This window comes from Canis lupus, chromosome 7 (assembly GCF_011100685.1).
Source record: "Canis lupus familiaris isolate Mischka breed German Shepherd chromosome 7, alternate assembly UU_Cfam_GSD_1.0, whole genome shotgun sequence".
NCBI classification, from domain to species: Eukaryota; Metazoa; Chordata; class Mammalia; order Carnivora; family Canidae; genus Canis; species Canis lupus.
In genome coordinates this window covers 64936588-64953670 of record NC_049228.1, presented here as the reverse complement: position 1 = coordinate 64953670, position 17083 = coordinate 64936588, and the positions used below count along the sequence as shown (strand labels likewise).

Sequence of the window (17083 nt, the reverse complement as noted above, 5' to 3'; positions counted from 1 at the left end):
CAGTGGTTGAGCATCTGCCTTAGGCTCAGGGCGTGATCCTGGGGTCCTGGGATTGAGTCCTGCATCTGGCTCCCCATGGGGAGGCTGCTTCTCCCACTGCCTATGTCTCTGCCTCTCTCTCTATGTCTCTCATGAATAAACAAAATCTTAAGAAAAAATTGTTTATAAAAAAAATATCTATTTTGGGGGAGTGGCTCATTCAGTTAAGCTCTGACTCTGATCTCAGGGTGGTAGGTTCAGGCCCTAGGTTGGGCTCCATGCTGGGTGTGGAGCATACTTAAAAAAATATATATATATATCTTTCTTATTTTAATTATTCTTTTAAGCCACCATTGATCCTTTCTGGAAGATGGTGAGGTACTTGAATAAGTATATGTACATATACATGAATACATTCACAAGTTGACTTGCATAAGTTAAATTTAAGTGTTTATTTACATTAATTTTTTTTTAAGATTTTCTTTATTTATTCATTAGAGGCACAGAGAGAGAGGCAGAGACATAGGCAGAGGGAGAAGCAGGGTCCCTGTGGAGAGCCTGATGCGGGACTCGATCCCAAGAACTCGGGATCGTGACCTGAGAGGAAGGCAGATGTTCAACCACTGTAAATAGGTGCTCCTATTTACATTAATTTTACTATTCTGTCATTATTCGGCAAAGTCCCCGAATGCAGAGGACCAGACTCCCCTCTTGCCAGTGTATCTCCAGTAGGGGTCTGGAGGCCATCTCTGTCCTTCATTTGTTCATCACATAAAGTAGCTGGCCTTGGTCCTAGGGGCCTTGTTGTATAAGAAATGGACATTTTAAAGTACCAGGGATTCCTCATCTTGGTGAGATGCCTGGGAATAAGAGAAGGCCCAAGGGACAGCAGCTTGCTCCAGCTCATTCCCTTGGGGGCATGAATGTACAGGCCAGAACAGAGAGCAGGCTGGCCTGCTCTCAGTGAATTGTTATTTTTCTCACACTTTTTTACCCAAGTGCATTGAAATGAATGAGTTAAACCAAATGTGCATACCTACAACACACAAAGAAATTCTGAGTGAAGCAAGTGAGAACCTATTATCCCCTCCTCTTCATAAATCCTCAAGAAAACCTCTATCAGAGTCCGAGTCCAGGGTTTTTAAAATAAATACATTTTTTTTAATTGAGGTAAAATTTACCATTTTAACCATTTTTAAGTGTACAGTTCAGTGGCATTAAGTACATTCACATTGTTATGCAACCATCACCAATCTCTATCTCTAGAACTTTCTCATCTTGCAAAATTCAAACTCTGTACCCATTAAATACTAACTCCTCATTCTCTCCTCCGTCTTCCCTGGCAAGCACCATTCTACTTTCTGTCTCTGATTTTGATCATTCTAAGCACCTCATAGAAGTAGAATCATACAGTATTTGTCCTTTTGTGACTGCCTTATTTCACTTAACATAATCTCCTTAAAGTTCATCCACAGTGTTACATATGTCAGAATTTCCTTCCTTCTTAAGGTCAAATAATATTCCATTGCATGCATATGCCACATTTTGTTTATCCATTTCCCCATCAATGGATACTTGGGTTGCTTCCAACTTTCGGCTCTTGTAAATAACGCTGCTATGTATAGGGATGTGTAAATATCTGTTCAACTCCTGCTTTCAAACCCAGAAGTGAAATTGCTAGATCATACAGTAAGTCTATTTTTAATTTTTTGAGGAACCATCATAGTGTTTTCCATAGCAGCTGTACCAGTTTATATTCCCAACAACAGTCCACAAGAGTTCCAATTTCTATACTTCCTTACTAACACTTGTTATTTTCCGGTTTTTTGATGACAGCCATCCTAAGGGGTGTGAAGTGGTATCTCATTATAGTTTTGATTTGCATATCCCTAATGATTAATAACACTGAGCTCAAAAAGCCCATCTTTTCATGGGCTTATTAGCCATCTGTGCATCTTCTTTGGAGAAATGTCTTTTCAAGTCATTTGGCCATTTTTGAATTGCGTTGGTTTTCATTGATGAGTTGAGGGCCTATCTCTAGATTCTGGATATTAATCCCTATAGAATGATAGAACTAAAACAATTTAGTAACAAGTTAGATGTCATTTAATCAAGGGAAAACAATCCTTAGATTAGGAGAGTATGGTGCCTCAGAAGCAGTGGAGCACTCTTCCCAAGGAGTGCTCGGCAAGAATGAGTTTTATGAAGCATTAGAAGTGGCAATGGGGAAATGGTATGATTGGCTGGGATTGCATATCTGGTTTTATTTAGGAAGATCAAGGAACAAGGAAGTAAGTACAGAACCCAGAGTTGCATTGGTATTTGGGGATTAGAGGTCTGGATGTACTGTTTCTGGTCAAGTGGAGCACTTACAGGAATACTAAAGTTTGGCTTGCTGATGTAGCACTCCAGAAAGGAGGAGCTCCATCTTGAGCCTAAAAATATATTTCAATATCCCTTATTAGATAAGTAATTTGCAAATACTATCTCCCACTCAGTGGGTTGCCTTTTTACTCTGTTGATAGTGGCCTTTGATGCACCAAAGTTTTTCACTTTGATGAAGTCCAACAATCTATTTTTTCTTTTGTTGCCTGTGTCTTTGGTGCCGTATCCAAGGAATTATTGCCAAATCTAAAGTTTTCCCCCTCAGAGCCCTGTTTTAATAAGTCATTTTATAAGGGTTATGGAGAACATCATCTTTAGAGATTTATTTATTTATTATTTTAGAGAGAGCAGTGGAAAAGGGCTGAGGGAGAGAATCCCAAGCAGACTCCCTGCTAAGTGCAGAGCCTGCTGCAGGGCTCAATCATACAACCCTGAGATCATGACCTGAGCCGAAATCGAGTCAGATATTTGACTGAGTCACCCCGGCAACCCCAAGAACATCATCTTTATTTTTTTATTATTTATTTATTCAGGAGAGACACAGAAAGAGAGGCAGAGAGAGAGGCAGAGACATAGGCAGAGGGAGAAGCAGGCTCCCTCCTGGGAGCCCAATGTAGGATTTGATCCCAGGACCCTGGGATCACCACCTGAGCAGAAGGCAGACACTCAACCACAGAGCCACCCAGGCATCCAGAGAACATCATCTTTAGATGGAGCAAGAAGATAACTAAAATCCAGAGTAAGGGTTTACTATTTTGCCACTGAGCCTACACATTAAAAAGTTATCCTTGCAAACAGACTCTGGCCCTTGCAAATGAGCTCTGGTAAGAAAACAACGTGAAAGAGGAGAGCTGCCTCAAATGGTCAGTAACATGGAACATTAGAGGAAGAGTCTGCATTTTACATCAACAATGACATTCTTTTCCTTTGCAGATCCAAGTTCCTTTCTGTAATTTTAGAGCCAAACAAATGGGGAGGGGACTCATGGGCTCCAGTTTGCTTAACTAATTTGCTCCATCTGGGTCTAATTATCCATGTGTATTTCCTCACCAACACCTCATCCAATCTCCATCACAACGTGTGGAGTGAATGTTGTGCCCAGGGAAGACAAACCCTGACAAGCAGTTAGGAAAGGACCAAGATCAAAGAGATGGGTGAGAAACCAGGAGCAGTCCTGTCAAGATGCCCTAACTTAAGTTTACAAAGTCCTGCAACTACTGACCTTGGCTTGCCCTGAGCAAGAAAACGACATGGTTTGCACAGCCAGATCACCAACACCAGGATGGCCTCTTACTGGCAAGCTCATAACGTCTGACTTTGCACATGTGTTCTAAACACTCACCACCACAGGATTTGAGGCAATCGTGTCTAGATGGCCAGGCTTTGGTTGGAAAATTACAACAAGAGTATTAATGACCGGTCAAGGTCATACTGACCCTCCAAAGACCAACACTCACGCCATCAGAACCATCATCACTGTGACCTTATTCAGCATAGGATAGCTGGAGAAACTGACCCAAATTAGCCCAAGTAGAAGGGACAGCAAATACACACTTCCTCTCCACTCCCCTCAACTCAGTCCTCATGGGCTGATCTCCCCTGGCTGATGTGATTTATGGGGTAAAGAGGGTAACTTTTCAAGATGAACTGTTGTGTTTGGACAGGCTTGGGTTTGCACCTCCACTTTAACATTTATGAGTTGTTGACCTTGGCCAAATAATTTGGATCTCAGTTTCCTCATCTGTAAGTGGGAGTAATTAAGTCTGGCTTCATATGTCATGAAGAGGGACAATGGAAAGTGCCCAACGCATACTAACACCTCAGGGTCAGGACCCATACCTTATTTGTCTTTAAGCACCTTGTACAAAGTAGATCCTTGACAAATATTTGCTGAATGGATAGCCACGAGAATAACCCCTTCCCTTAACTCTTTATATCATTCGGTTGTGAGGTAAAAAAATCAGTAAAGAATTCTCTCTGCTGTGCCTTTACAGAATTAAATCTGCTTCCTCTTAGGAGTTGCACATCAGAAGAACAGAGCTTCAAAATCTTGTCAGATAAAGGAGGGCTTTATGGAGCAGAACTACCTCGAAAGTGTTCTGCATAACAATACACCCACGGCTTTTAACTGAGCACCTTCCCCCAATTCCTTGTGGACTCATTAAACTGACAGCTTGGCACCAGCATATTGATGCCTGTTTTCTATCTAACACAAGCTGTATGAGTGCCTCGTGTTTAACCCACTCTATGAATTTGTAAGCAACTATGTAAAAAAAAAACAAAAAAAAAAAAAAAAATCAGAAAACAAAGGAGAGATGCTGGGTTATTATTTCACTAAAAAACAATGAGTGTCTCTTTCCTTTGCTCCTCCCACCCTAATTGGGTATATTTGGGTTTTGGTTGTTTCCCTTTGCTCAAAGACTGAATTGCAGCAGCTTCTTTTTACCCTTTGAAGAAGGCTGTGCTCTAGGCCAGTGCCACTCAATGACAGTACCAGTCAAAATAAGGAGCTTGAACCAAAAGGTACATCAGTGCGCTCATCCTTCTTCAAAAAGTCTTGCTATGGGGACACCTGGGTGGCTCAGTGGTTGAGCGTCTGCCTTTGGCCCAGGGCGTGATCCCAGGGTCCTGGGATAGAGTCATGCATTGGGCTCCCTGCATGGAGCCTACTTCTCCCTCTGCCTGTGTCTCTGCCTCTCGCTGTGTCTCTCAGGAATAAATAAATAAAATCTTTAAAGAAAAAAAAAGTCTTGCTATAAAAAAAAAAAGCTCAACTAAACAGTGTGTTTAGTGCCAAAGTTGATGTACATTCTGGCACAATCTTCTTATGGACAGGTAACAAAAAGCTCACAGACTGCCACCACATGTGGATCACACTTCGAGAAACATTGTTCTTGGTTACAGAACTCCTCATCTGCCTGATAATGTACTGTGCCGACCCTTACAATGGACTTCAGAGGCTACCTATCATCCTTATCCCTTCTTTTGGTAAGGCATCCCAATATCAAGGATCTGCTGTTCCCTCTCTCAGTCTACAGGATCTGGGCAGGGATCCTGTATGACCAGGGCTGGCCAAACAGTGCTCTGAATCTCTGCAGCCACAGTGAATGGTTCTGGAAGACCGTAATCCAGGGCCAACCAGTCAGCATAATTCCATCTTCCTGGTTAGCTTTCCAACCTAGGAAGGGCAGATGTCCAGCTGATGTATATTTAGGGTGAATCCTGGGACTCCTGCAGGCGCTACAAGGAAAGGTCTCTTTCCATTAGACTTCATGTTATAAGTATGTGAGCCCAGAATCAACAACACCCATGAGAGCCTGGCCATGAAATGGAGCAAAGACAGAGCAGAACTAAAAGACAGAGAGACAGAAACTGGCTTCTTAAGCATGTCATTGGAATCTTTGGATCAAGCCTTGCCTGATCTACAACTTTTCAATTACATGAACCAGTTAGTTTCCCTTTTGCTTAGAACAGTTTATGAGCTTTCTATAACTTGTCACTAAAAGAGTCTAAAGTTATGTCTGATTACCCTGGACTCTTCTAAAATCCATATGCATTGGCCCAAGAGCCAAATCTGAAAAGACAAAAGGTCTGGAGTCAGAGGAGCTGCCACCAGCTGGCACCAGAGGCAGGTTACCAAGACTTTCCACACCTGAGTCCCTTCCTCTGTCAGGTGATTAACATTTGCCTCATCCGTTGCCTGTCAGGTGACTGAGAATCACATAAAAAGATACAGAGGAAATCACTATGGAAACATTCAAAAAAGCACCGTACAAACAAAAAATATTGTTATTATTAGCACAATAGTTATTCAAACTTTACAATTCTGGCATCTTAATTATCCAGTTCCTATAAGAAATTTTAAAAGCCTTTGAACAAAAATACATTGTTTTTCAAATGAACATAGGGGGGTAACAAAAAGAGAGGCAAACCAAGAAACATATGGCTGGTTACCGGAGGGGAGGAAGGTGGGGAAGGTAGATTTTATAGGTGATGGGGATTAAGTTGTGCACTTGTGAGAAGTACCGGGTGTTTTATCAAGTGTTTACTCACTAAATTCTACACCTGAAACTGACATTACACTGTATGTTAACTAACTGGAATTTAAATTAAAACTTAAAAAAAGGGGCAGCCTGGGTGGCTCAGCGGTTTAGTGCCATCTTCAGCCCAGGGCCTGATCCTGGAGACCTGGGATCGAGTTCCGCATCAGGCTCCCTGCATGGAGCCTGCTTATCCCTCTGCCTGTGCCTCTCTCTCTCTCTCTCTCTCTCTCTATGTCTATCCTAAAAAAATAAATAAAAAACCACTTTAAAAATGCATTGTTTTTATGAACACCTGTGTATTCAGCTACACGAGGGGGAGCGCCCTCTACGGGCCAGAGGGCATAAAGCGAGGCAGCAGACCCAGAAGCCAACAGAATCCAGAAGGGGCAGCTGGAAGCTGGGGCAAGTCTCAGGTTCTGGGCTGAGCACCAATATGTGCTGTGGGTCATTTGCTGGGCCCACCCAGGACGTTTCTCTCCCATTGAACACATCATCCCAATGACTCAAGTGTATGAATCATGAAAGAAAAATGATGATTTAATTTAGAAATTACCCCTGTAACTCTCAACTGCTATTTTGCAACTTCAGGGTTGTCCTAACAATAATAATGCTGTGCAGGTAGGCAGATTTTGTGTTTGTTTTAGTGTTTTTGTATCCGAGACCTAAGGGACCGACATAACAACAAACTTTGCATAAAAAGTCTAAATTGCTTCACAAATTTCACATTTCTCCAAAAGTCAGAATACAATCATTTTCTCAGAAATAAAAACAGTATGAGCAGTCGGGGTACAAGACAGGAAGAGGCATAACTGATTTTTAAACCTCGTTCTGAGTCTCTGGTCAACGGTAGTATCAATGGATTTTCTTTTGATGGGAAAATAACTAAATTTTCATATTTTCATATAATGTAACTGGAATAAGTTATCCTTTACAGTTCCCTCCTTCGAGGAAGCTCAAACCTGGGTGGCTGCGGTGGGAGAACAGGGGGACACTTGTTTTACTAGTGTCGCCATGTACTGGGTACCCATGCTTTGCAGGGTATGTGCTGAGTCCAGCACCCCCAGTCCATGTCAGCAATGGCAGGGTTACATTACAGTTCCTCAGAAGCACGGAGAAGGCTGAGCCTACTCACCCTGCTTCCCGAGGACAGCCTGCATTCAGGCAGAGTGGGCTAACCCTGTCTGTGTCAGGCTCCATAAGTATCCCTTCTTTCTTTCCCTGCACCTCCATTTATGCCTCTTCATCTTGTAAAACAAGTTGGCCCAACCCAGTAATCTGGTTATCCTCAATCCAGGGAGAAGCGCATAAGGCCCCATGTTGCTCTCCAATCCGGCTGTATCATTATGAAAGTTGATTCTGTCCCCTGTTGATCCAAAGTGCAGTTAGTTAAAAAGCAGAGGGGAAGAGGAAAGAGAAACTGTCTCTCTAAAAAGTCTCTAACACTTACCAGTTTGGATAATGCTCTGGAACCAGCATAGATTATACCCACAAACAGCACCGAAGCAGGAAGCCACGTTGAAACATCAGATCTGGGAAGAGGGAAAGAGGCCATAATGTTTCTGTCATCTTCTGTCCGAATGGCCTAGTTGGAAGGCATGACCCTTTGGATGCACCAAATATGACAATGGTGCTTGTCTTAAAATCTCTGAGTGACCCATGGAGTGTGACATGGTCTGTGCCCACTGACAGTGAGGAAGGCTGACAAAGCTATCCAGCTACAGCCTGTCTGTTCCCTGTCCCACGACAGGGCACAGACAAGCTGGAGATGGAAGAGGGCTTCCTGCAGTTCAGGAGAGAGAACAAATCTGATTTTTTTTTTAAGGGGCAGTGAACATTATTCTTTGGATTTTAAGTAGCCAGAGGGCTTTGAACTCACGCCCAATTATTAAAAATTTAAAAAGACTATTTACCTAGGCAATATATCAAACAGCTCCATGGAACTACAACAAAAGGAAGCAAATGTCAAAGGACAGAATTTTTAAAAGAATGCTAGAACTCGAACTGGGTGGCCATGTGCTGACGTTTTCCACCGCTAACCTGAAATCTCTAAGGACTTCAGAAGGGTGCATTTCTTTGATTCCGCTGTGGCCCCAAAACTGCTTTTCTCAAAACAGTTTAGATTCTTGCTCTCTTGAAGAAAAGCAAAATTCCAGTTTTTACATAGAGCCCTGATCACGGAGGTTGCAACTTGCCACTCCCATCCGTCACCGACGCATTTGGTCCCTAGAGTTATTCTAATAATAGATAGAAATAAATGAGACCATTCCAGCAGAATTTAACATAATAATCCCAGCTAACTCAATGAACCACTCTCCTGGGATGGTGCCTGTTCAAGAAATGTTCTTTATTAACTTTATTAGCATGGGCAGGCACTCCATCTGTGATCAGACCTGCTTTTGTACGCTTCCCAGCAAACCTGGTGTTAAAATGTCTCTAGTCTCTACTGAGGCCTCCAAACCCTACTTCCTGAATATATTCATTCAGCAAATATTTATAGCAATTTGCAAGGTGCTGACAGCACCAGAATTATTATTAACAGCAGCATCACAGTTAACATTTACTGAGCACTTGCCACAAACAAGGCACTATGCTAAATGTTTTCTATGCTGTGTCTTTAAAAAATCTGCACAGTGTGGGATGCCTGGATGGCTCAGTTGGTAAAGTGTCCAACTCTTGATCTCAGTTCAGGTCTTGATCTCAGGGTCATGATTCCAAGCCCCACGTTGGGCTCCACACTGGGTATGGAGCTTGTTTAAAACACAGCACAACAACCTTATGAAGAAAATATTATCATTATTTCCATTGTGCAAATCAGAAAACTGAGGCCTAAAGAGTTTAAATAATGTGCCTGTGGTCAAAAAAGCTGGTAATGGCAAAACCAGAATTTGATTTCAGGTCATCTGACTCTAAAGCCCTAGCTTTAAGCCACCCTTTCATACTTTGCCCCCAAAGACCTCATAATCTAATGGGAGACACTGACCTATATAAAATAAGCTAAAAACACAGCATGATTTTGCTCTGGTAGCAGACCAAACAGCTAATTACCCAAGGAATATTCTCTGTTCTTACTAGTGCCACTGCAATAAGACATGTCTGTACTTGCACCCAAAAGGCGAACAGAAAAAGGAAGATGCCATTCTCTTTCCTAATGGGTCAAGGAGAACATTGAACCAATTGCTCTTCTTCTAGGAAATGGCTTTCCTAGAAGGAAAAGCTCACAAGGGTCAAGGGAGACTGGATCCAGGCCCCTGGTCCGCTGAGCACCAGAAGGCAGCCCAGAGCACTTGCCACGAGGAGCACAGGTAAGGAGGGAAGTCGGGCACTTGTGACATAGTGTGCCTAGCTGCTGCAGGCACAGTACTCTGGGATGTGAGCTCAGTAAGGCTCCAGGCATCTGTGCTCTGCTCCTTCTTAAACAAAGAAAACACCTGCCCAACCATATGCTCCAAGAGACATCAGGGCATTTGAGTGACCATGGATGTGAAAGAGAAAACATGGCTAAGGAAACACATTGTATTTTAACCCTCTACCCTAAATACAAAGAAATGATTTTAACTATAAAAAACAAACACAGATCTAGTAGAACCAAAGAGACTTCTGGGATATGTTACAGAGCAGCTGTGTGAGCATTTGGATTCAACCATGGCACTATGACCAGGAGCAGGGGCACTGATGCATATGTTGTCCACAATCACCTCATTCAGCACTCACCTAGGTGGGCAGAACCAAAGCAACGTGCACTAATGGGGAAATTTCAACGCCTGCAGAAGCAGTTGGTTGCCTGACCCTGTCTTGCCCCTCATGAGCTCTTATCAGAGACAGCTGCCTCCCTCCTCCACACACCAACAAAAAAGTATAGCTGCTATTGAGAGGAATAAATATGAATCACTGGGGGCAGTGCTGCCAAAACATATGGGCAAAACCAATGTGAAAGGATGGGGCGGGGGCCGAAAAATAATTAAAAATTGAGAACTGTGCATTCACATTGCTCCAAAGTATCAAAGTTCTCTTTCCACTGAAAATCACAGGGTACATGTTAAGTGTAGTTTATGCAAGAAAACACTCGAGGGAACCCAGTAGACAACCCATACACCATGAAAAAGCTCTTCCATGAGATTAGCAAACTAGTGCACATTTATACATCTTAAATCAAAATAGAGTGTTTTCATCCAAAAATGATTTCTTGATTTATCTTTCAATTAACCCATTAATTATCAAAGCCAGATACTATATAATAGACATATTATTAATGTGTCTCAAGTCAGCCGTAAGTTTCACAAAGGTGGGAGTCCTGTGTGTTTTGCTCATATAAATAAAAGTCAAATGTTACACGGATGAATGTTTTAAGGAAAGTAAAGGACTAGGCTGTACCATAAGGGTATCTGATCTAGTAAGTGAGGATAGGGAAACCTTCCTCTAATAAGTGATATTTGAGATAAAACCCAGTTAGGGGTGCCTGGGTGGCTCATTTGATTAAGCGTCTGCCTTCAGCTCAGGTCATGATCTCAGGGTCCTGGGATTGAGCCCCACAACAGACTCCCTGCTTAGCTTCTCCCTCTCCTTCTTTGTGCTCTTTCTTGCTCAAATCAATCAATCTGTCTGTCTGTCTATCTATGTATCTATCTATACAAAAAAAAAAAAACAACCTCAAAGTTGAAGTGGGTAAAGGGTTGGGGTGGGGAAGTAGAAGAGATACAACATTCCCACCTTGGTCCATTACTCACAGCAGTAAAAGTCTCTTGAGGTTCAGTAAGACTTTGTCACAAGTCTGTTCTTCACTAGCTATTCATTCCTAAATTCTTTGCAACATCAATCTTGTTTAATTTACACACCAGAAGGAGAAATAGGAAACAGACTCGCAGTCACAGGTGTGCATGCTGTCTCCCTCCCAGAGAGGACCTGCTGCAGAGAGTATAGTCCACGGGCAGGTGAACATAATTTGAAGAATAGTTTATACTTGCTGCTTCAGGATTCAGAAATGGGATCTCTGGCCCACAAGGTTTCCACGACTATCAGTTAATATGCTATGGTAACATGGACAGGTCAGGCCTAGCAACAGTTACCTGGGGTAAATAAAATGCATGACAACTGAGTTTCCCATACTTTTCCAGGCTGTGTGGAGACAAGGTGAGGACAGAACTACAAGGCAGTGCTTTCTTGTCCTTTTGTCATCTCATGAAATATTTTGTTTTTATTTATTTTTTTATTTTTTTTTTTTTAAAGATTTTATTTATTTATTCATGAGAGACACAGGGTGAGAGAGGCAGAGACACAGGCAGAGGGAGAAGCAGGCTCCATGCAGGGAGCCTGATGTGGGACTCGATCCCGAGATCCAAGATCATGCCCTGGGCTAAAGGCAGGCACCAAACCGCTGAGCCACCCAGGGATCCCAAATATTTTGTTTTTAAAAGATTTATTTGGGGGATCCCTGGGTGGCTCAGCGGTTTAGTGCCTGCCTTCGGCCTGGGGCATGATCCTGGAGTCCCAGAATTGAGTCCCGCATCGGGCTCCCTGCCTAGCCTGCTTCTTCCTCTGCCTGTGTCTCTGCCTCTTTCTGTGTCTCTCATGAATAAATAAATAAAATCTTTATTTTTATTTTTTTTAAAGATTTTATTTATTTACTCATGAGAAACAGAGAGAGGCAGAGACACAGGCAGAGGGAGAAGCAGGCTCCATGCAGTGAGCCGGACATGGGACTTGATCCGGGGTCCCCAGGATCATGCCCTGGGCCGAAGGCAGGCGCTAAACCGCTGAGCCACCGGGCTGCCCCAATAAAATCTTTAATAAAAAAATTAATAAAAGATTTATTTATTTGAGAGTGAGAGAGATAGAGCACACAAATGGGGGGAGGGGGAGAGGGAGAGGGAGAGAGAGAATCCCAAGCAGACTCGCAGTGGAGCCCAATGTGGGACTTGATTCCAGGACCCTGATATCATGATGTGAGCTAAAGCAGAGTCAGTCACTCAACTGATTGAGCCACCCAAGCACCCCCTTGAAATAGTTTTAGAAAAATATTGGGCCTGTGAGGGCTCAGCCTGGGCAGCTGACTTCAGCTCAGGTCATGATCTCAGGGTTCTGGGATTGAGCCCCGCATTGGGCTCCCTACTCAGCAGGGAGTCTGTTTCTTTCTCTCTCTCTGCCTCCTCCCCCATGCTCATGCTCTGTCTCTCTCTCAAATAAAATCTTTTTTAAAAGACAAAAAATATTTCTTCAGGACAGAATGAAATTGTGATTTTAAAATCCTAGTTAACTCTGCTAAAATGGACGATTATTTTCCAGGGAGATTAAGTGATGGAAATTATACCTGGTTCTGGGCACTGAAGAGCATAACCTTATAACATGCACATGGTTATCCAGATCCTTGGGAATTATAAAGAGCTCTCTTTGCTGCCAAGGAATGTTCCAGCAGTCAGCTGAAAAACTTTAGTCAAGAGCTCTAAGGGATGGACAAATTTCACACATTTTCCTGGGCTGTGCCCGTTCTTCTAGGTCAGGTCATCTAGGGCTGGAGGTATGTAGGTGACCCCTAAGGGTCACTTAGGTCACTATGCGTGAGGGCAGAGGAAGGACACACAAGAATAGAGCTGTGCATGGCACAATACTCAATAAATGTTCTGGTTTTTCTACACATAACTCCAAAGACAGAAGCCATTAGGGAAGATTGATAAATCCACCTACACAAAATGCACTGGCCAAAAAATACCATACGGAAAATCAAGAGATGAGATGCCTGGGTGGCTCAGTCAGTTAAGTGTCTGCCTTTGGCTCAGGTCATGATCCCAGGGTCCTGAAACTGAATCCCATGTTGGGCTCCCTGCTCAGTGGAGAGCCTGCTTCTCCCTCTCCCTCTGCCTGCTGCTGCTCCTCCTGCCTGTGCTCTCTCACTCTTTCTCTGTCAAATAAGTAAAAGTCTTTTAAAAAAATCAACTGGTGATTAACAAGCTAGGAACAACTATTGGCAACATAGAAAACAGGCTGGAATTTCATATTCTTAATGTGTAATGAGTATTTACAACTCAATAAGAAAAAAAATCAACTCCATAAAAGAAAAATAGTGGGCAAAAACCAGGTATTTATGTGTATGTGAATGTGTGTGTGTGTGTATTTCTCTCACACACACATAAGACAAATAGCCAAAAAAAAAAGTTACAAATATATATATATACATATATATATACACACACACATACATACTACTTTGTTACTCTTACCAAAAGCTTTAAAAATATGCATACTCTATACAGTATTTAAAGGCAGTTAAAGTTATCCACAATGATGTTTGCATTTATAAGGAAAATAAAACTGCATTCTGGCCTTATGGTTGGTTATCAAGTGTGCCAAGCACCCTGGGGCTTGCTATTGCTTCCCCACCCGGAACCCTCTCCCTCCAGACACCTGCATGGCCCACTCTCTCACATCACCAGACCTCTGCTCAAAAGTCATCTTATCTTATCTTATCTTATCTTATCTTATCTTATCTTATCTTATCTTGTGAGTCAAGTAACCACCCCCATTCCCATCCACTAGAACACACTCAGACACACACACACCCCCACACACATGCCTATTCCCCTATCTGGCGTCATTTTTCTCTAAACTTACTGCCATCTGACATATCATGTACTTCCATTTTCCTTTGTTTCTTGTCAACCAGAAGGTAAGCTCTATGAGGGCAAGGGTTTTTGACTGTTTTGTTCACTGTACACACCCCCCTACACACCAAGAATAATGTCTGCTATATATGCTAGACACTCAAATATATGCTGAAGGAATCATCACGTATTACTTTGTAATTTAAAAAGAGATTTCCCCTTCCTTCTTTAGATTGATAGAAGGGAAAACAACAGTAACAAAATATACCAGAATACTCCAGGCATGACCCTAATTCACATTTCTTTCTATGCTTTTCTTAAGCCCTACAGAGACTTTGCTCTGAACAGAATTGCCAGTGTTTATAGCTACTGGGTTTTTAAGGGCAGGGATGAAAGCAAAAAGTACGTACATCCTACCATTTGCCTCTTTGAATTGGCCCTAATGGGGAATTCTAACAATAAGCAATAATCTTTTTTTTTTTTTTAAGATTTTATCCATTTATTAAGAGAAAGAGACAGAGATAGCACTAGAGTAAGAGAGAGCTCAAGTTAGGGAGGAGAGGGAGAAGCAAGTTCCCCACTGAGCAGGGAGCCCAACGTGGGGCTTGATCCCAGGACCCCAAGATCGTGACCTGAGCCGAAGGCAGATGCTTAACTGACTGAGCCATCCAGGTGCCTCATCTCCTCCTTTTACTTTCTGACAGTTTTTCTTTGTAAAGTTCAATTGTTAATGTTATCTGGCTTATTGGATTTTTTTTTAAAGCTCTATCCCCGAACCCTGGGATCATGACCTGAGCTGAAGGCAGATGCTTAATGACTGAGCCACCCAGGTGCCCTGCAGTAAACGTTTCTAATAATCATGTTGTAACCTATAACTGTGACAACGGGAAACTAACTGAATTGAGAAACAAACATGTTTTTTTCAATAGACATGAACTCAGAAACTTGTATGGAGGCAGTCATTTTGTTTTCTATAATAATTTGTCTCATTTTCTTTTTTAAAAAGTCATACTTATCCATGCTAGAAAATTTTCAAAATACAGATAATCAAGAAAAACATTACAATTACAGCCCCACTACCCAAAAATAACCACTGTTAATACCTTGTTAGGTCTCCCTCCAAACAGTGCCCAGATGCACATACATGAACACTGCCACAAAAATGGGATCCTGCTGTACACTGGGTTCCATAATCTGCTTAACATCTTTCTGTGTCAAAAAATCATCACTGAATTATCAATAATTGCCTAATAGGCTATTGCTGCATACTGAAGTTAATCCTCTTTTCATTATTTTAATGCAATGACCGTTATCCTTGAATATACTCCCTTTTCATATTCATTTTTTGCACTATCAGGACAAATTCCCTGAAGTGGAATTGCTGTTCAAAGATACATGACTCAAAGTGCAGAATGGGTTACAAAACTGCCTTCCAAAGAAGTTACCCTGACTGCACTCTCTGCTATGGGCTACATGCTTGTGTTCCCTCGAAATTCGTATGTTGACTTCCTAACCCCAGCATGATGAATTTGGAGGTGGGGCCTTTGGGAGGTAATCAGGTCATGAGGTTGGAACCTTCATGATGGGATTAGTGCCCTTATAAAAGAGATAAGACCATGCTTTCTCCCCGCCCCCAATCTCTCTCTTCCTCCCTCCTTCCCCTCCCCCTCCACCATGGAAGGATACAACAAAATAGACAAGAAAAGGTCCTCACCAGAACCTAACTATGCTGGCACCCTGATGTTGGACCTCCAGCCTCCAGAACTGTGAGAAATCAATGTTTGCTGTTTAAGCCATCCAATCTCTGATATTTTTGTTATAGCAGCCTGAGCTAAGACTATCTGTATATATAGTCCTATATTATATAATATATATAAAGTCAACCACTGCAACTCTAAGATTCTACAATAGCCAAATACCTGCATATTGGGAACAAACCAGGCACATACCACTGAATGCATCTTTTCTGCATCTGTAATTTATAAGGTGGCACCACCTGGGCCTCCCATGCTGGTTTATTCTTTCATTGTCTATGTGCCAACAAAGGGGGCAAGACGGAATTATATCCTGAGATGCCCTGAAAGAATCTTGGGTCTCTGCAGCATGAGGACCTCTGGGGAGCTGCTGAGCCAGGGAGTGTGTGTATCTGTGTGCGCAGGGAGGCATCTCACAGTAACTCCTGGGGGAAAGGACTATTTGTCCTGGGATCTGCTTTGAAAGTTGTGGAGATACATAGGTTTTCTTACATGATTTACAAGCACAAGTATGGCATCTTGTTTGAGTCTTGGGCTTGTTTGTTTTTCTTTTTGTGCACACTCTTCTGTCCCTGTGAGCCCTGATGAATAAAGCATTTCACAAGAAGCTAACAATAGTCTGTTGCCATGAATTAAAAAACTGTTGTTATTGAGATGAAGGCTAATTAAATTAAATCACTTGTTTTTCAAATAGAGCATGCATTATGGAAGGAACATCTGCTCCCTCAAAACACTCAGAAGTTTATCTGTTCATGGGTGCCTAAATGGCTCCTTGAGCTGAGTTCTGAAAAATTCTCTGCGTTATGCTGACACCTAGTGGAGCTAAAAACAGATTCCAAACACAAAAATACCAAGGCCACAAGATGGGTTCAAGTAGACTATTGGCATTACCTATAACAGTAATACTTCACAACTGTAAAGTCAATATTTGCTTTACAGTGTACAAGGACTTCTGCATACATTCTTCTTCATTTTCTTTTGACTTCTACACATATTAACTCCCTACTTAAAGCAGATGCCTAAATTTCATTTTGGGGCGGGGGCGTCCATTATGGGTGAATATGATTCTCCAAGAATTTTACTCAATGTTCTATTTCCTACTATTCTTAGACATTTCCTCCTTCATTCTTTATTCTTCCTCTGACTCATAGCGGGTCAAGTCCCTTGACAAAGTTCAGCCTTAATGTTACCTGAACTCAAGAACCCTGTGATGATACAATTTTTCACAGTGCATAACTTGGAATAAGAGTCAGCAAACTATGGCCCATAGGCCAAATCCCACCTGTTGCCTGTTGCTGAAAATACCATTTTATTGGCACACAGTCACACC

At 42.2% G+C, this 17083-nt stretch overlaps 1 protein-coding gene across 14 annotated transcripts in view; it reads right to left on the bottom strand.

The window, feature by feature from the left end:
* Positions 1 to 17083, bottom strand: part of TMEM241 (transmembrane protein 241) — a 109949-nt gene that overhangs the window by 77711 nt on the left and 15155 nt on the right. For all 14 annotated transcript variants that reach the window (XR_005362562.1, XR_005362564.1, XR_005362566.1 and 11 more), the window contains exon 4: positions 7855 to 7936. Coding sequence is in view for 7 of the 14 variants with exons in the window: in XM_038543659.1 (XP_038399587.1) it covers positions 7855 to 7936 (82 nt within the window). In the remaining 7 variants the exon portion in view is untranslated. The remainder of the gene's footprint in view (positions 1 to 7854; positions 7937 to 17083) is intronic.